This window comes from Phocoena sinus, chromosome 13 (genome assembly GCF_008692025.1).
Source record: "Phocoena sinus isolate mPhoSin1 chromosome 13, mPhoSin1.pri, whole genome shotgun sequence".
Lineage (NCBI taxonomy): Eukaryota > Metazoa > Chordata > Mammalia > Artiodactyla > Phocoenidae > Phocoena > Phocoena sinus.
In genome coordinates, this window is record NC_045775.1 from 77,520,373 (window position 1) to 77,539,746 (window position 19,374).

The window sequence follows — 19,374 nt, forward strand, 5'->3', positions numbered from 1 at the left end:
GTCTTGCTTTATTTCTTTAAAATAAATTGGGGAGGCATTTTACCCTAGAATATATCCGTGCTTAATAAAAAGTGTTTTCCTACAATACGATGTCATGTGTCCCTGTGGATTCTGAATTCCTGACTCACTAACCCTAGTTTGAGAAACAGTTTGTCAGCCTTCCAGCTTTCGTAGGTGGGAAGCATGAAGCCCAGAGACGATAAGGGCCTTTCTTCTTTGCATCTTGCGCTCAGTTTTCTACCCTGAAACGTGCGACGATGTGGTGCTTCCGAGGCTTGCAAGGAAGATTTAAGAGACTGTGAATAAAGCGCTTAGCAAAGTGTCAGAAAAGCATACTAAGTGAAGAATAAATGGTTTCCCTCTCGTTATCATTCCCTGTCGCTCCTTCCTTCACCCCTTCCCACGCCGCTTTCTTCCGCCCTTAGCCTCCCTGCCAGGTGGCCCGGCTCATCCTCCGACCGGAAGCCTGGCCGCTGCCCCCGCGTCCGCGCGCACGTCCGGAACCGGGCACTCCCGCCGCGCCCGATCCGCCCCCCGGGCCGCGCCCCGCCACTCCCGGAGCCTGGCACCAGGTAAACGTGCCCGGCCCGGACCCCGCAGCCCTCCCACTCTCCCGCCCGGCCAGCCGATTCCGGGGCGGGGATTGCGGTTCCGCCCCCACGGGAGCAGGCGCCTCAGCGGCCGAGCGTCCAGCACGCGCGCGCCGGCCTCGGGTCGCCTTTCCGGGTCCTCTTCCGGTGAACGCGGCGCCTTCTCCGGGGTAATCGGTAGCGAGACTTTTGAGCTCTGGAACTTTCGCTCAACCCGCATTTCAGCGTGGCTGGATCGGCCTCCCTAACCCCTTTCTTCAGTCTCTAGTTCGGGCGCTGCGACTTGGAGGAACCTGGGAGGGTTGAGGGTTCCCGATGCTTTGCACTTTGGGCAGGATTTCTGCAATTCTCAGAGAGCCCCGACACTGAGAAGTCTGTGGGGTTTTCAGAGGCTGGGAGTGGAGCCTTTAAGACCTTATCAAAACCGTCTTGGCCCAAGACCAGGCCAGCCGGAGGACTGGTGCCCAGTGACCTTGGAGAGGCTGGCGCCTGCAGTGGGCCTGCCGGGGTCTCCACCCCCAGGGGCCGCAGTCCGAGGTCTGCGATCGGCTGCCAGGGGTTCGGCCGCAGAGGTTTAAGTCTTCCCCATGGCCTCACCCCTGCTCAGAAATCTCTTCGCCTCCTGGAGGAACCCTTCTTGAAACGTTTCCTTGTCTTGCGGCGCTCTCTTGTTTCCCTTGCTTTTCATCCAGATTATTGGTCAGAGTTTTTCTGACCTGTCTCCACTCTGGAATAGGGCCCAGCGGAGTCACAGGGGCAAATTATAAAATCGTGCGCTATTGGTCACTTAGGTCAGTCCCCGTCGGATGCTTGGAGCCCCTATACACCCCGCATACAGCAGTCCAAGCAGAGTGCCTGATTTTCTTCGTCAGCTTCTCCACGTCCTGTGGCAGCGGCTTCTACTTCAGGGCTTCTCTCTCCAGTTTACCTTACACTGAACCCAGTGGTGTATAGTGCATGTAGCTTTGCCGTGTTGGCGTCAGAAGGCTGCCCCTTGGGGTTTTTGGATAGCACAGCGGAGGCGGACCTTCCTGGTGCAGACAACCGCCCGTGTGCTTATCAGTCCACTTCTTCCCACTGACACGTGCAGAGCCCGGCCTCAGGCCCTCTCCTTTGTTCCTGGGCCAGGTGGAGCCGGGAACAGAGACCAGCGCCCCAGGAAAGTGCATTCCGCAGATATTTTCTTTTGCGCTTCTCTGTAGCTCTGACTGCCCTCATGCTTGCCACAGCTTCTCTGGCAGCCCAGTTGCCTTCTGAGCCTTTAATCTGACCCCGGGAAGTGGCCAGGCACGATCACCCTCCCGTTACTCCAGAGTCTTGGGTAGTATGCATTGGCTTTAACCCTTGCCGCAGAGTTACAGAAATTACTCTTTTGCTTGAAGGCACTGCTAGCCCTGTGCCCTCCCACCCTGTTGTGGTTTGTGAGACACTGGGCCTTCTTTGCGTACTCCCTGCAGTTGGCTTTTGGAGTTGCCTGACTTCATTTCTGTGCCATGCACCCCTATACAAGGTGATGTGTCCCAGTTTGCCTGAGACGGTTCTGGTTTATCCCCATTGTCCCAGCGTAATTATTAATAACGTCCACTTTCACTTTCAAAAGATTTATGATTTGGACAATTCAACTTGTCTCTGCCTCTCAAAGTTGGATGCATTCGTGTTCGTCGGTTTGGGAGTGGCACAGGGCAGAGAGTCACAGTCTAGGGAACCAGAATTCCTCCAGGTCAATGCTAGCTCATTCCCTTGCTCATAGGTGGAAGGCTTCAGGTGGCTTTGTCCCCAGGGTTCCCCTCTGGCCCTGGCACAGAAGTAAGTCCAAGCTGGTACTGAGAGCTATGTCTAGTCAAATTCATCCCCAGAGGTGTTGTGGGGATTTATAATCAGAATTCACAGCCGTGATCCAGAGAAAGGTGTTCCGAGCTCAAGCCTAGCTGCTTAACATGGTTCTTGGCTCCTGGGAACCTAACTGATGTCAAGTGTGACCAGAGTTAGGCCTGGGGTGCCCTTGGACCCTATCCCCTTCCATGCTAATCCGAGTTCTGCATCCAGACAGGACCAGTTAGCGGGGCCAGATGATAGAGTAGCATATCAGCACTTCTAACTATTTTAGGATCAGACTGGGAGGTAGGGCACTGGTTTTCACCTGGGATGACTAACCATACTAGTTTTCCTGGGCCTGAGGGGTTTCCTGGGACTTGGGGCTTTCAGTTTTAAAACTAGGGAAGTCCCGGGCAAACTGGGATGGGTTGGCCACCCTATTCTTCATCCTTGCTGCATATTAGACCCACCCAACGAGCCTCATGTAGAGATTTCAATTTAATTGATCCAGGTAGAGTCCCAAGTAGGGGTATTTTTTTTAAACACTCCCAAGCTGATTGCAACAAACTACCAGAGTGGAGAACCATTAGGTTATAGGCAGCATTGCTAAAAATCCATTGAAGGTGATGATTATTTTTTTAGCAGAAGTAGATACATCTCTCAGAAGGGAGTATAATCAAGTGTGTCATCCTCTCCTTATCGAGAGGGGTATCAAAATGGCACTTGCCTTATTTTTATTCCTTCTCCCCACCCCAAGGACTTCTTCCTCATCAGTGAGGACCAAGTGTTCTCCTTTCCCAGAATGCTCCAGTACCCCCTCTCCCTTGGCAGTAGGTCAGTAGAATTACCTCATTTTGATTGGAGAGGTCAGGATTTGCACAGTCTCAGGTGAAGCTGGCCTGAGATTTCACAGAGCTCCAGCCTCCCAGTCTGGATGATGGCCCAGGGGCTAGCCGAAGGGGCTGGGTGTACTTCAGCATCGTCCCATGGGGTACTGAGCTTGGAGATCAAGTGTCTCTGGGACTGTTCCCTCTGCAGGCCTCCAGGATCATGTGGTACGTCAGTACTCGAGGGATGGCCCCACGGGTTGACTTTGAAGGGGCCCTTTTCTCTGGCTATGCTCCGGATGGGGGCCTCTACATGCCCGAGAAGCTGCCTCAGCTGGACAGAGACACCCTGCGTCAGTGGAGTGTGGTCTCCTACCCCAGCCTGGTGAAGGAGCTGTGTAGCCTCTTCATTGGCCCCGAGCTCATTCCAAGAGATGACTTAAACGGTGAGCAGACCCTGCCTTTCTACTCTCCCATCTCACTCTTCTGCCAGCCCAGCCCACCATGGAGTTGCAAATCCGTCATTTAACCCCTAGGAGGTCCCTAGCCACATTTCTGAAACTTTGGAGTTTTTTCCAGACTCTGGAATCCCAGAATTGGAAATATCCCCAAAGGGTTAATTCATTCCAGCTCCCACCTCCAGTGTGATGAATGCCAAAGTGATCTGCGGAGATTTTTTTTTTTTTTTTTGCTTATTTTTAAAAAACCCTTTCAAGGGATTTTGCTATTGTCCTGAGATGCTTGAATGTGGGGTATTTCCTTCCTGTATATAAAACACCCAGACCCTCAGATTGCTGTTTTATCTCCTTTAATGGTAATTCCAGAAGGGACTTTGAGAGTGTTCTGGTCCAGCTCATTTCAGACTGTTATGTGCCTACAGATACTCTGTGGGAATATCTTTAAAACACAGATTCTGATTCGGTAGGTCTAGGGCGGGCCTGAGAATTCTACATTCCTATCAAACGTCCAGATGATAATAGCGCTGCTGGTCTGTGGACCAAATGTAATGGTGAGAGTTTGGGGCCGAGAAGAAGAGGACTCAAAATGTAGCTCGATGACCCGCACTGATGTACATATTAGAATATTAGAATTCTCAGACTTCTCTGACCTAGAGACCCCAGACCTGCATTTTAAGATCCCAGGTGATTGGTTCACTAATTAAAGTTTCAGAAACACTACTCTAGATGACCTTAGCCTTAGGTAGGATTCTAAGTAAACCATCTCAAGGTTCTGGCATCACAGATGTGAGATTAAGTAATGCAAAAACAAACAAATAAGTCTCTGTCTTTAGGAAGGAAAATGAGAAGAGATGAGACATTTGCTTGTTTCTTATGCAATTGTTTAATTGAATCTCATTGGAATAATGCACACAAGAAATCCAAATGATGAAGCGATTTATAAAGTGAAAAATGAAAGTCTTACAGCACCAATTCTGGTCTCTGGGGCCATCACTATGAGGAATCCATGAACAGTTTAGTTCATGCCTTTTCAGACATTTTTCCTAGGATTAAACAATTAGATTCATACACAGTATCCTTTATGATAAAAACCTCTGGTCTTTTTATCTGGTAACAAGGGAAAGAAACTTCAAATGTAAAAGTGTAGAGACACTGAGAGTGAACTTGAGGGACAAGAGAATGGCCTTTAATCACCGTCCAACGTCCTCTCTCTCCCCTCGCAGATCTGATCGACCGAGCCTTCAGCAGATTCCGACACAAAGAGGTGGTCCATCTATCCAGACTGAGGAATGGGCTGAACGTGCTGGAGCTGTGGCATGGGGTCACCTACGCGTTTAAGGACCTGTCCCTGGGCTGTGTAGCACAGTTCCTGCAGTACTTCCTGGAGAAGAGGAAGAAACACATCACCGTGGTTGTAGGTGTGCATCATGGCCGTGTGCCCTGGAGCCCTACAGTGCCCCAGCTTGCCAGGGTCCACCCACAGGATGCCCTCCACTGATGTCTCTCGGGGAGTGTGTTATTGGTTCTTCCAGAGCAGGGTTCTTTTTCTTAAACTGAAGTATGGTTGATTTACAGTACTCTGTGTGTGTGTGTGTACAGCACAGTGATTCAGTTATACATTAACTATCTATCTATCTATCTATTCTTTTTCAGATTCTTTTCCCTCATAGGTTATTACAAAATACTGAGGACAGTTCCCTGGGCTCTACAGTAGGTCCTTGTTGGTTATCTATTTTATGTATAATAATGTGTATATGGTAATCCCAACCTCCTAATTTATAGAGCACGGTTCTTAAACTTTTCTTGTGCCACAGACCCTTTTGACAGTCCGGTGGAGGCTGTGGAACCTTCTTAGAATAATATTTTAAATACATAAAATACACAAAAGATATGGCGCCAAGCTCACAGATGCCCTGATTTCTATCCGTGGATCCCTTGGAGGTTCAAGGACCCCAGATTAAGTACTGGGTTCCTACCCTCCAGGATATTGCCTCACTTGGCGACAGTGCTTTAGGGGCCATTGCTTTCCTTCTCCATCTCCCTCGTCCTAAAGAGGAGGGTTCCTCCTTCTTCCCATCCAGGAACTTCTGGGGACACAGGGAGTGCTGCTATCGAGAGTGTTCAGGGGGCAGAGAACGTGGACATCATTGTTCTGCTGCCCAAAGGTCGCTGCACAAAGATTCAGGAGCTCCAGATGACGACAGTGCTGAGAGAGAATGTCCACGTGTTTGGAGGTGAGTGCCGGGACAGAGGCTCCGGGGACAGCATGGCTTTGCCTCGAGTGGTCTGTTTTGGGAGCCTAGAAAACTAGTCAATTGACTAGCTGACCATCCTTCCTCCTCCCCTTTCTCTCTCCTTCCCTTCCTTCATCAGTCATATTTAGAGGTTGGTGTATGCCTTGGCTTAGCTCTGAGCAGGCTCGTGGCTACACGGTTTCAGAAACTACTGGAGGTGACAGGTGCATAAACCAATACTGACAGTACCACCGAGGAAGTGCGAGTTGAAAACCATACCCCATAGAATGCCACTTCCCTGCACGTTCACCCTGCTGGTGCCATATCTACAGGCAGCTACCCAGAGTCATAGCCTGAGCCAACTGACTTGGGTTCTGTCCCAGGGCACTGAAGTTCAGATGGCAAAAACATGTTTAATAATTATTTTTAAGAGAATGTGCTATTGCATGTTGGCAGCTCATGCCCTCCCTCGCAGTGTTGAATCAACTAAGCTATGCACTTGGTTAGCAGGTCTAAGTATTTAAAATAAGAAGCTACTCAGTGGGACCCATCGCTAGTGACCCCCCTTCCTGAGCCACATCACGAATCGTAGCGTTTGTGTTTGCAGAGAGGCAAAAAGCCATCTCCTTAATGTCTGGCCATCTGTTCTGAGTGCGTTTAATCATTACGGAGTTCAAGAGTGTAGGAAGGCGGGATGGGTTTGAGTGGAGCCATACTTTTTATTTCTACCTCTGACACCCTACTACACCCCAGGTAGCCCCAAGGAAGGGGTTGGAATATGAGCAGTAGGGGTCTTGGTGAGGTTTTGTGCACTGTGGCCTTGGGCAAGCTGTCCAGGTGGCCTGGCTTGGTTTGGTCACTCACCTGGCAGGACAGCAAATGTGGTGGCAGAAAACCTTCCTTCTATAACTGGCCTGGCCTCCTGTTATAATCCCATAGATGATGTTTTTATATAACACCAATTTTGTCAAGGACCAAAAGAACATTGAGAACGAACCTTACCCATGGGAGTAGGTATGAATATTCTTTGTCTGTTTGTTCAAGAGCAAACAAAAAGCCCCTGCTACTCTTTTCTTTAGCAAGCACATACGCATTCCACTGAAAAGTTGATGGTTTAGCTGAGGCGGGCGTTGGCAAAAATCTTACACGCTAGCCTTAGTAATGAATTACCCATATCTGGCTGCATTTTCCTGCAGTCATGGCAAGATTTTAATGTACAAGGTTCAGGTTCCTGAGTGTCCCTGTTACACCCTAAGCACCAAAATTGCTATTTATCAATCTAGGACTGTCTTTACCTAGAATCAAAGCGGAGAAGAGCTTTTTGTACCTCTAATCTGCACCTACGCCCTTCCCTCCTTGTACACAGATGTTGGAAGGCTTTGACCTAAGGGCATGTGTAGAAGCACCGTTCCTGACCATGGGCTGGAGAATGGTGCACATTTGAAAAATAGTGGCAGGGACTTCCCTGGTGGTCCAGTGGTTAGGACTCCGCGCTTGCAACACAGGTGGCGTGGGTTCGACCCTGGCTGTGGAACTAAGATCCCGCATGCTGTGTGGCATGGCCAAAAAATTTTAAAAAGAAGAAAGAAAAGAAAAATAGTGGCAGACACGTGGATGGTGATGAACACAGTATGTCATAAATGTGCTATTGCCTGAGGCAAAGGGCATTTCTGTTTCATACGTGTTCTGCGCTTCAAGAAAATAAGGCAGGAACCTTTAAAGGAATTAGTTTTTGTTTCTAAAACAGGACTGTTCAAATTCTTCCCTTCCTTTCTGGAATCTTCTGATTTGGTTTCCAGGAGGACGTGTGTTAGTTCGGGAGCTAATGGTGGGCATGTGTTTTCTGTTGGGCTGGTGAGCTCAGGGAGTAGAGATGGGCCACCTGGATTGTTGTGTGTTGGACACTAATGTTTTCTAAAGCCATGCATTTCCATATACATTGTATACTCGGTTCTTCTTAAGCACAGGATAATCAGCAAGGGCTAGTTATATATTACTTGGGATGTTTTTGGTTGGAAGTAACAGAAAATCTAACTCAGACTGGCTTGAACAGGGATACTTTTCAGCTCACGTCCCTGGAAGTCTAGAGGTGGGATAGGCTCCCGACTGGCTGGTTCACTGGAGCCAGGTTCTCTGCTCCATCTTCCATTCAGCCTCATTCCTCTTGTGGCATATGATGGTTACTGAAGGTAACCACGTCTCTCTTCCTGTGGCTCTCTCTTAAAAACAGTGAATCTTTTCCTAGCACCCCAGCAAATATCCCCCCTGTACATGGATCTGGAGTCAGTCCTGCAGCCTCATTACTGCTACACGATGAAGGGTGGAATGAATAATAACCTCAGTGCCGGCCTTCCCTGGTGGCGCAGTGGTTAAGAATCCGCCTGCCGGTGCAGGGGACACGGGTTCGAGCCCTGGTCCCGGAAGATCCCACATGCCGTGGAGCAACTAAGCCCGTGCGCCACAACTACTGAGCCTGTGCTTTAGAGCCCGCGAGCCACAACTACTGAGCCCGCATGCCACAAGCCCGTGCACCTACAGCCCGTGCTCCGCAACAAGAGAAGCCACCGTGATGAGAAGCCCGCGCGCCGCAACGAAGAGTAGCCCCCGCTCGCCGCAACTAGAGAAAGCCCTCGTGCAGCAACAAAGACCCAACTCCGCCATAAATAAATAAATAAACAAATTTATTTTTTAAAAAAATAAATAACCTCGGTGCCTACTCTGGCATTTCCCCTGATAATCTTCCCCCGCTGTCTTCCAAGCTTGGACCCAGTGGAGAAACAGACCCAGGTTTCAGATGAGAGAACAATATTGGCTTGATTGCTGGTTAGGCTGGGTTGAGGGGTGCAACTTGGACTAGGGACCCACGTGGGAAGAGCGACTCTTTCCCTCCAGCCCCTGATGGAGGCCGGTGAAGTAAAGCCCAGCCTCTCACCATCTCACAATCTGATAAACCATCCCCAGAGCCCGGGGAAGTGGGCATGGAATACGAAGAGGAATTCTCCCCCTAATATCCCAGAAAGCTGACATTTTCTTTCGTTTTAGATAATGGTAGAAACATTGGAAATGTGACCCCAAGGATATGAGACGTGGTTTGAGTGAAGGTCCCAGCAGGATGGTCTCAGCCTAGGAGTACATGCTGACCTTATGGGCACGTGCTGGCCCCCCGGGAGTTCTTCATGATAACTCCCTCTCCTCTCTCCTCTGACAGTGGAGGGGAACAGCGATGAGCTGGACGAGCCCATCAAGGCCGTGTTTGCCGACGTGGCCTTTGTCAAGGAACACAGTCTGATGAGTCTGAATTCCATCAACTGGTCCCGGGTCCTCGTGCAGATGGCCCACCACTTCTTCGCTTATTTCCGGTGTGCACCAACCTTAGACTTGCACCCACCGCCCCCCGTGGAGGTGGTTGTGCCATCGGGGGGTGCCGGTAGCCTCGCAGGTAAGGAGACCCCTGGGCGGAAATGGGCTTTCCAGAAAAACACCTGTGGTCCCCGTCCTCCCAGCTGCACTTTGGTTGAGGATAAAGGTTGGGTCCTAAGTGATGGGAAATGACACACAAGAAGCTTCCAGAAAACTTGCCCCAACTCCCTGGGGGTGACATCCTGGCCTCTTGCCACAGGGGAAGGAGGATGGGTTAACCCCGAGGTGCTCCGGCTGCCTGATCTGATGTGTTTGCTCAGCAGAACGTGGGGAGACCATGTCAAGGTTCAGCCGCTGGCCCGGCTGGCAGTGCCCTCTGCCAGGAGCGTGGACTTTCCTCCCAGCTCCAGCCAGCTGCCTGCTCTGAAGATAAGGGCTCGCCTGGCACCGTGTGATGTGCAAAAAGTCCTGGACTTAGGCTTCTGTGCCAGTTCTGTCCTTTACTAGCTAAACGTCTTGTCTCTTAGATTCAGCTCCTCAGCTATCAAAGATTGGAACACTTATCATATCTCTCAGGATGACCACGGAGCAGAAATAAGATTCTTTATGCGTGTCTGTGAACTTTATGAGGGTCAAGAGCTATAGAGCTACGTGGCATTCAAATCATTTCCTATAATAATACTTAACATTTATCAAGCACTGACTATGCATCAGGTACTGCTCTAAATGCTTCTCTCGTATTAACTCCTTAAATCCTCACGTGCGCCTGTGAGGGGGACGATACTGTTATTTCCATTTTATAATGAGGAAGCTGAGGCACAGAGAAGTTGGCCTCCTGATTGGCATGACTTTTTTTCTGATGGTTCTGTTAGTGGCATCGCTTCTGATGGGCGTCCAGGACAGCTTAGGTGAGACCATGAAAGTATCTTAGCGGTCAGGAGTCTTCCTGACTTCAGCTAGCACAGGGATGGAAAGAACGGCAGGCTGGCTGTTAGACCAGGATGGCTCAGCCTTCTTCCCCATCCATGGCTGCCCATTTGCATCACCCTCCAGGGAGTGATGCCACCTGCGCACGTCCCAGTATCTGCCACAGTGCCTGGCACAAAAGCAATGTTTGCAGAGGGGACTCCGATCTAGCCCTGCTCCATCAGGAACTAGCTGCTTGACCTTAAGCCCCTGGACCCCTTGAGCCTCCGTCGCTCCTCTGTCATACAAGGATATCGTGATGTTTACTGAGGATCATGTGAAATAAGACTGTGAATGTGCTTTGCAAAATTAAGAGTGATGTTGGGTGGTGTGGTTATCCTTAACTCCTTTTACCTACTCATCAGAGATAAGCCATTCATGGCAGTAGGAACCTTCCCCCAAACTACGTTGCCTTTCTGGGCTTTCCGTCTTTCAGGGTGAGGAATTCCTTGTTTGTTCCATGCCAATAGACACCGCTATTGGGGTAGACTGAGGCTGCTGCTCTGTGCCCTCTCAGTCCCTTTCCAGGGGACGCAGTCTGAGGGCGCTGGTTCTAGGAGACTGAGTCAGGGGACTCAGCATGTGCTCTAGACTTAGACAGACCTAGTTCAAATCCTTAGTCTGCCACTTAGCAGGCTTTGGATGGGTCATTTCAACTTCTCAGAACCTCCATTTTCTCTTCTGCAAATGGTGGCAAGCATGCTTGGGGGCAGGGTTTGGCACGGGAACAGTGTCAGGGCACAGTCACCTTCTCCTACTCTTTCCTTCTTTTTTATGGTAAGAGCTTCATTGCTCTATGATTCACGTATCGTACAATTCACCCACTTAAAGTATATAACTTAATAGTTTTTAACATACACAGATTTGTGTGGCCATCACCAGTTTTAGAACATTTTCCTCACCCTAAAAGGAAGTCCTGTTCCTCTAGCAGTCATCCCCCATTTCCCCTCATCCCTCCCAGCTTTAGGCAGCCACTAATCTATTTCGTCTCTATAGATTTTCCTATTCTGGACATTTTATATAAATAGAATCATCCAATATCTGACCTTCCATCACTTAGTGTAATGTTTTCAAGGCTCATCTATGTTGTAGCATGTTTCAGTACTTTATTCCTTTTTATGGCTGAATACTGTTCTGTTGTATAGCTATACCACATTGTGTTTATGCATTTATCAGTTAATGCACATTTGGATTGTTTCCATCTTTTAGTCGTTATGAATAATGCTGCTAGGAACATTTGTGCTTAGGACCTGCTTTCAGTTGAGTATATATAAACTAGGAATGGATTTCTGGGTCATATTGGAACTCTGTGCTTAACTTTTTGAGAAACTGCTGGACTGTTTTCTGAAGTGGCTGCACCATTTTACATTCCAGCCAACAGTGTATTTGGGGGGGGGTTCCAGTTTCTCCACATCCTGACCAAGACTTGTTATTATCTATCAATTTGATTCTAGCCATTCTAGTGGGTATGAAGTGGTATGTCACTGGGGTTTTGGTTTGTGTTTTCCTGATGACTGATGATGTTGAGTATCTTTTCATGTGTTCATTGGCTATTTGTATATCTTCTTTGGAGAAATATGTACTCAAGTCCTTTGCCTATTTTTTAATTGGGTTATTTTTATTGTTGAGTTGTAAGAAATCTTTATATATTCTGGCTTCAAGTCCTATATCAGATATATGATTTGCAAATAGTTTTTCCTATTCTGTGGGTTGTCTTTTCATTTTCTTGATAGTCTCCTTTGAAGCACAAAAGCTTCCAAAAGCACAAAATCTTCTTAATTTTGATGAAGTCCAATTTATCTACTTTTTTTCTTTTGTTGTTTGTGCTTTTGGTGTTGTGTCTAAGAAACCATTGTTCTCCTCTCTTAAGCTGGGTTCATCGCTCAGAAAATGGGCCTGCCCATCCACCTGGTCGTGGCAGTGAACTACAATGACATCATCCACAGGACCGTCCAGCGGGGAGACTTCTCTCTGTCTGAGGCCGTCAAACCAACCTTGGCATCAGCTATGGACATTCAGGTGGGGCCTGTGAGGCGATGTGCAGGTCTGACCCAGGTGTTGGTTGGGTGGAGGTGGACAAGGGCTGAGGTCAGCGTGACCCTCGGGACCCTGCCTTTCTGCCCAGGTGCCGTACAACATGGAGAGGATCTTCTGGCTGCTATCTGGCTCTGACAGCCAGGTGACAAGAGCCCTCATGGAGCAGTTTGAAAGGACCCGAAGTGTGAGTCTACCCAAGGAATTGCACAGCAAGGTCAGTTACCACCCATACACCATGGAGAAGGGAAAGGGTGCAGCCACAAGACCAGACTTGGGGTTTGAAAATGTGTTCAAGGAAAGGGGATGCTTGTTTCTTGAGTACCTACGATGAGCCTGGCACATCTGCAGTCACGTCATGTGGAGTTCTTTGTTGAATGAGGAGAGGCAGTAGAGGTTATTGGTTTAGAGTCAGGTGGGGCTTAACTCCAAGCCAGCTGTGAGACCTTGGACCAGTTTCTTAAATTCCGTGCTTCAATTTCCTCACCTATAAAATGGGGATAAAGAGAATGCCTGCCTCATAGCATTGTTGAATTTTAAGTCAAATAATACCCATGAAGAACCTTGTATACTGCCTGGCAATATAGGGCTTAATATATTAACTGTTGTTTTTATTTATTATTGTTGATTTCCAATAATAACTGGAAGCCACTTTTCCCATCCAGTATGAGCAGAGACCATTGCTCTATTAGCTTTTTTAAAAAAAAAAGAAAGAAGGAGAAATTTTATCTCCTCAGATGGGTAGGAGCCTAGGGAGGGATTGCTTTTATTTTAAGGTAACCTGGCGATGAAAACTTATTGAATATAAAAAAGAATTTCATATGTTGAATTTGCTTTTAATTTTCTCTGCCACATTCCCACCAAATCGTCATCCAGACTGTGTATATCTCCAGTGCCTAGGACCTCACTACCTCACATCAGCTCTAATCATTATGAAGTTCTTTATATCAAGCTAGAACCTGTTACTTCTTAGCTTGTGCACTGGTGAGCCATCTGATTCCCATACTTGAAGAGAATCTTCGTTTACCTGCTAAGCCCTCCTTTAGCTGTCCCTTACATGACGTAATTTTCAGTGGTCAATGTCCATCTTAAAGGGCTGTCTCCAGAACTAGATACACCCATACAGACTGGAGTGGAATTTCTGTCTTCTGGAATCTATGCTTCTTTTGATGCAACCTGTCTTAATTAGTTTGGACTGCTATAACAAAGTACCACAGACTGGTGGCTTAGAAACGACACAAATGTACTTCTCACAGTTCTGGAGACTGGAGGACTGAGGTCAGGGTGCCATGGTTGAGTTCTGGTGAGGGCCCCCTTCTGGGTTGCAGTTGGCTGCCTTCTCATACGTGGAAGGAGATTTAGCTAGCCCTCTGACCTCTTCTTATAAAGACGCTAATCCCATTCATGAGGGCTCCACCCTCATGACCTAATTAACTCCCAAAGGCCCCACCTCCAAATACCATCATATTGGGATTAGGGCTTCAACATATAAGCTTGGGAGGGACACAAACATTCAGACCATAACACAACCAAAGTTCAACTTATTTAATGGTTTGTATTGACACCCACAATCCTTCTCCTCATGTAAATGAGATGCTCCATGAAGACACACACCATATCCCCCAATTCTTCATTCTCTCCCCCGCTGTACACGGAAGATATTCCAACTGCTGGAACAGCATTCATTCATTCATTCATTCACTCATTCATATTACATATTGACCATGAGTCAGGAGCTATGCTTGGTGCTGGAGATACAAAGATAAATAAAACACATGCATTGTCTTCTGTGAACCCTAATGGGTCAGGAAGGTATCTAAACAATTTATAACACCCTCTGGTCTCTATTGGTTGCAGTTGAGCATATGCAGGGTTTTGGGCACATTGTAAGCATGCAGTGAATTTTCAGAGAATGATCAAATAAACCATCTACAACACCAAGGGAGCACTGAGAAGGAAGCCTTCCTCTGTTTAAAGGTAGTGGGGAGTTTTCCTAAAGGAGGTGCCACAAGAGCTGGGTGGGAACTGACGGGAAGCTATTCTCACATCCACAGGAAGGGGGCGTGCCAACAACAAAGCAGCAGGAATGCTTGAGTGCCCTTACTCTGTGTTCTGTCCCGTTGTTGAACAAGACTACATACACTAATTTGCTGATTCATGAGCCAAATTCTAACTAAATGTGTTGACCTGAAACTCAAAGGTATCCTTCCCCTAACTTGAGTGAATCCATTTAAAACTGGGAAACGTGGGAAACCAGATTTTTCTCTGAGCTGAATCTGAGCCATTCAATCTGAACGTTTCATTCGAGTTTCTGGTGCATATCTGGCTATGTTACGTGGCGGGAATTTTCTCCCCTTTTCCCCCACTTCCCCTCAGCCCTGATTCCCACCCCTCTGACCCTGAAACCTGTCAGCTTTCAGAGGCAGTAATTTCTCAGTCAGTGTCAGACGAGGCCATCACCCAGACCATGGGCCGCTGCTGGGAAGAGAACCAGTACTTGCTGTGCCCTCACTCGGCCGTGGCTGTGAGCTACCATTACCAGCAGGTGGACAGGAGGCAGCCCAGGTACAGGTGGTGGGTGCCTGTGTGTCGGGGGGACCCCTTGGCTTTCAGGGGTCCTCCTCTTCCCCAAGCAGGGGAGAGAGGAATGTGAACAAATAGACTTTTTTTGGGGGGGCTGCCCCTTGCTGCATGCGGGATCTTAGTTCCCTGACCAGGGATGGAACCCATGCCCGCCTGCAGTGGAAGCACAGAGTCTTAACCACTGGACCGCCAGGGAACTCCCACAGATGGCTTTCATGAGCATGATGGGTGCTGCGTGGAACTGTGTCTTGAGACTGTGATCCTGGAAGGGGGAGCTGGGCCTCCAACAAGGAGGAGCAATTTGCTTGCAGAGATAAGTTCAAGGGACCAAACATGTCTTTTTCTCTCTCTCTTTCTCTGCACCCTACCTCTCCCCTTCCCCTGTTCCTTCTTCTCCCTCCTGGCCTTCGTTCTGTACCTGTCCCTCTGTCTTCTGTCTTCCGCCCCCTGTTCCCACCTGCCCTGCCTCCGCAGCCCTCCCCGCTGTTGTCTGGCTCCCGCCTCTGCAGCCAAGTTCCCGGAGGCCGTGCTGGCTGCTGGGCTGACCCCAGAGACTCCCGCGGAGATCCTCACCCTGGAGCACAAGGAGGCGCGCTGTACCCCGATGCGGAAGGGTGACGACTGGACACGGATGCTTCGGGGCCTGATTGAGGACCTGAGCCGGCAGCGGCAGGGGCGCTTCCGGAACGCGCCGGCATAGCCAGGCTGGAGCTGGCTTCCTTTAGCCTTTGGACCCTGGGAGGTGTCCCCTCTGAGCTGCCTGGTGCACCTTCTCCCCATGCAGGTGCAGGAGTTTCTCAGGGGGCTGCCCAGCTGGGTCTGGAGCCAGCGGGCTGTGCGCTGTTCCCTGGCTGCTCTGTGCTCTCACCGTGGCTGGCTGGCCATGTTGGGCCTGGTCACCGGGGAGGCGGGGAGGGAGTCGTGGATGATTGCTGGGGGTACAAGCCCAGGGCCAGACAGTGCAGGAACATCACTGCTTCCTGTGAAACTTTCAGGGCCTGCAAATGAAAGGTCTGGGGCTCAGGGGCAACCTTGGCTCCAAGATTTTGGACCCCCAGATCCTAAAACCTGTGCAGGTGGGGCCCGCTGCCTCCATTACCACAGGTCTGGCTCTGAGCCTTAGTTTATCTGGTCCCCAGGTCAGATCCAGAGGTCTTGGCCACAGGGCTTCCACCCTGTCAAACGTTGGGAATCCCTGGAATAAAAGTGCAGGTTCAGTGCGATGGTGACTCTGCGTGCCCTGTGGGCAGAGCCCGGTGCCTGTCAGGTGGTGATGGTGGTGCCATGGTGTCCCTCATCCATCTGCTGCCCCGGGTTGCCAGCAGGGCAGGTGGCACAGGAGTTGAGGTTCAGGATCACCAGATCCAGGCCATGTAGGAAAGCAGGGGCCTCAAACTAGGTCAAGTTGCCCTGTTGCTCATGTACCAGGTCCACCATCCTTATTAAACCAAGTCATGATCATAGCAGCGAGAAGCAGTGGTCCCTCCTTAAACACTAAATAAAGTCCAAATGCCTACATTTCCACAGGTACCTCCATAATCAACGCTGCTTCAGAGAAGTCAAGTTGTTCTTTCCACTGAAGACACGACTGACGCTCTCCCCTCTCCATGCCTTTGACCCTACACTTGCCTCTGGGAGACTGTCCTTCTTTGATGAACCCACAAGTCCCATCTCACAGGCTATTTGTCTTGGTTCCTGGTACTTGATTACTGTGTCTTGTTTACTCGTCAGCGCAGCTGGAAATAAGGACTCCTGTTTCCTAGCTCTGGCAGAACTCCAACTGTAGCTTTCTTAAGCTGTGTATTCCCTTCTGCCCTGTTTTATGGTTATCCACTTGAGACATTATCTTCGTGTCTCTAAGCTCCTTGAAGATAGGAACAATTGTTTAACGCAAGGGCTAAAACTTTTTGGATTTGCCCCTATTGATTAAAAATCTTTTAATATGTTCTCCCAACATATGTGTACTAAATTATGTATAAACTACACAAACCGTGTGCTAAAATAGACATGAAGGAATAATAACGACACCTATATTTATCTTTTCTCCCCATTCTCCAATGGATTGCCTGTGGGCCTGTCTTTGGCAGTCCTGGTTGAACACAGTGCCTGTTACATTCCAGAATCAGCAGGAACCAGGGGCATAGCTCCCCTGTGATTGCACATCTGCCAGATACTGTGCGATGACTCTCAAAGTGTGGTCCCTGGGTTTATCCAAAATACACTCTCCTGGCCCCTACCCCAGACCTTCAAAGGCAAATCTGTGGGCGTGCGTGCGCCATCTTCAGTCCTTACAAATGCCCCAAGTAAGTTTCGACCCTCTCACTCGGGAAACCTTGGCCAGAGGCTTTAAGTGTATAAATAATTCTCTTCCACAGGGAGATAGGCTTTTTCACAAGGGCATGCTTTCTTCCTGCTACTGTTTTCATGATCTAGCCTGCACTGTCCAATTCAGGAGCCACTAACCATATGTGACTGTGGAGCCCTTGCAATGTGAATAGTCTGACTGAGGAACTGAATTTTAAATTTTATTTAAGTTTAACTTACATTTAAATTTCAAAACTATTACTTGATTCAGTCATTGGAAAGCTTTTAGGTATGATTGGAAAAATGCAGATATGTGAATCTGCTTTTTCAGCTGTGAAATTTATGAAGTACATAAAATACAGATAAGTATTTCCAATGTTCTGATTGACATGTGTCACAGATGTAAACTACATATTGGATTTCGAAGGCTTCCAATGAAAAAAATCTAAACTATCTCATTAATAATTTTATACAGATGACCTGTTGAAAGGATGATATTTTGATGTATTGAGTTAAATAAAACACGTTATCAAAATTAATTCCGTCTTTTTCCTTTTCCTTTTCCAGGGACATTTAAAGTTATGTATGTGGTTCACCTTTGTCTCTCATTGTATTTCTACGGACAGCAGTGATCTAGGCTTTGGGTACACATGAACACATGTCAGATAGTTGTAGATTTAGTTATACTACTGGGTTCAAATCTCATGTGGATTGAGGGAGGGGGTTAGACAAACACAAACGTGTGTACGTCAACACAAGCCTGAGGCTCTGGTCTCTGGGGGCCCCTCTGGAAGGCAGTTAAGGCAGGCACAGCGTGGAGGTATTTTTGGCCACTAGACGGCGCTGTTACCACCACTCTGAGGGCCGCTGTGAAAGGAGCCAGTGGGCATCTGGCCTCCAAAGCTGCCTTTCCCGGCCCCCGAAGTCTAAAGGAGCTTCTGGGCCACCCAGCTTGATCTCTGCCTGCTACCTCCACATCAGAACCACTAGCTCCGCATCTACTTGGTGCCCAGGGGCTGAAAGGAGAGGCCGGAGGGCATCCTCTTACTGGAAAACTTGACATCGAAGCATGGCATTCAGCACGTAGAGAGAGGGCAGGAAAGCTGGGCGCACAGGAGGATGGGCGAGATGACCGTGACCCTTACAGCCATCAGCACCTGACAGCTTCCGAGACACTTTAATATCCACAAGAGCGTACCTGAGAGCCCCCAGGACCCATTTATCTTTTAGGCAAGACCAGGCTGATACTTCGGGGTCATGAGATATTTAGAGGCCCATGAAAATATCTTTATTTCTATTAAAAGAAACAATGAATATAATCCGGCTTGGATTATATTCATCTTTATACCAACGGTTTAGTAAAAAAGAACTTTAAATATTTTTTGTAGAAGAACCCCTTGAAAGCAAAAGTGCCTGGAGCCCACGAAAGTCATAATGCGGCCCTCATAGGATCTGCTCTACGCCAGGTAATACTTCACCAGAATCAACTAATTTAATGCTGACAAGCAAGCTGTGAAATACGTGTTACTACCATCTATGCTTTAGAGATGAGGTAACCTGTCAGGGTGGTACCACAAGGGAGCAGAGGGGCTGGGACTTGAACCCAGGCGCGTGGCTTCAAGTTTGACGTGTATTTTCATCTTATCATGTTGCATGGAGCTGGTCCATTCTGCTGTGGCCCGCCACTCTCCATCCTGCCCCAGGCCGTGGCCCTTCCGCGGGATCCTCTTCCACCCTCCCTTTCATGGGTGGATTTGGGAGCGTGGCCATGATGCTCCAGGAGGTCCACCAGGGGCTGCTGCAAACCTGCTTCCCAGGCCTCTGCACGGGCCCTGGCACCCACCCGCTGCATGCGGCCAGAGCCAGTGGTTCCTTATTCTTTGCTGCCGCATTTCTGAGGCTCCCAGGGCAGTGCTGGGAGTTACAGGGGGTCACAAAACCCTTCACCTTCTAGAGGCTTCGGAGTGATATCCAACTCTCAGAGCCCACTGCACCTGTGAGAGGAGACCCAGAATAAAGCCATTGGACACAGCACAAACAGACATGAAACATGAACTACAAGATATTCTGGACACAGGGAACCTTAGGGCTGAATGGAGGAGAGGACAGGAGTGAGATGAAGTCTGAAGAAACATCCACCCCTGTGAACATATACACAGGCACACAAACACAGACAGACAGACACACACACACACATACAAAT

The 19,374-nt window shown here is 48.8% G+C and overlaps 1 protein-coding gene across 5 annotated transcripts; it reads left to right on the forward strand.

The window, feature by feature from the left end:
- Nucleotides 1–481: 481 nt before the first annotated feature.
- Nucleotides 482–16,821, forward strand: THNSL2 (threonine synthase like 2). 5 transcript variants are annotated; one of them, XM_032653638.1, is made up of 9 exons: nucleotides 482–572; nucleotides 3,444–3,678; nucleotides 4,914–5,108; nucleotides 5,772–5,924; nucleotides 9,133–9,363; nucleotides 12,121–12,269; nucleotides 12,376–12,501; nucleotides 14,698–14,849; nucleotides 15,342–16,821. In XM_032653638.1, the coding sequence occupies exons 2-9, from the start codon at nucleotides 3,456–3,458 to the stop codon at nucleotides 15,565–15,567; spliced, it is 1,455 nt and encodes a 484-aa protein (XP_032509529.1). In that variant the 5' UTR covers nucleotides 482–572; nucleotides 3,444–3,455; the 3' UTR covers nucleotides 15,568–16,821. The 5 variants fall into 5 exon arrangements, with proteins under 5 accessions (XP_032509529.1, XP_032509534.1, XP_032509533.1 ...); XM_032653639.1 differs by lacking the exon at nucleotides 482–572 and adding an exon at nucleotides 698–760; XM_032653641.1 differs by lacking the exon at nucleotides 482–572 and adding an exon at nucleotides 897–1,162.
- The last annotated feature ends 2,553 nt before the right edge of the window (nucleotides 16,822–19,374 follow it).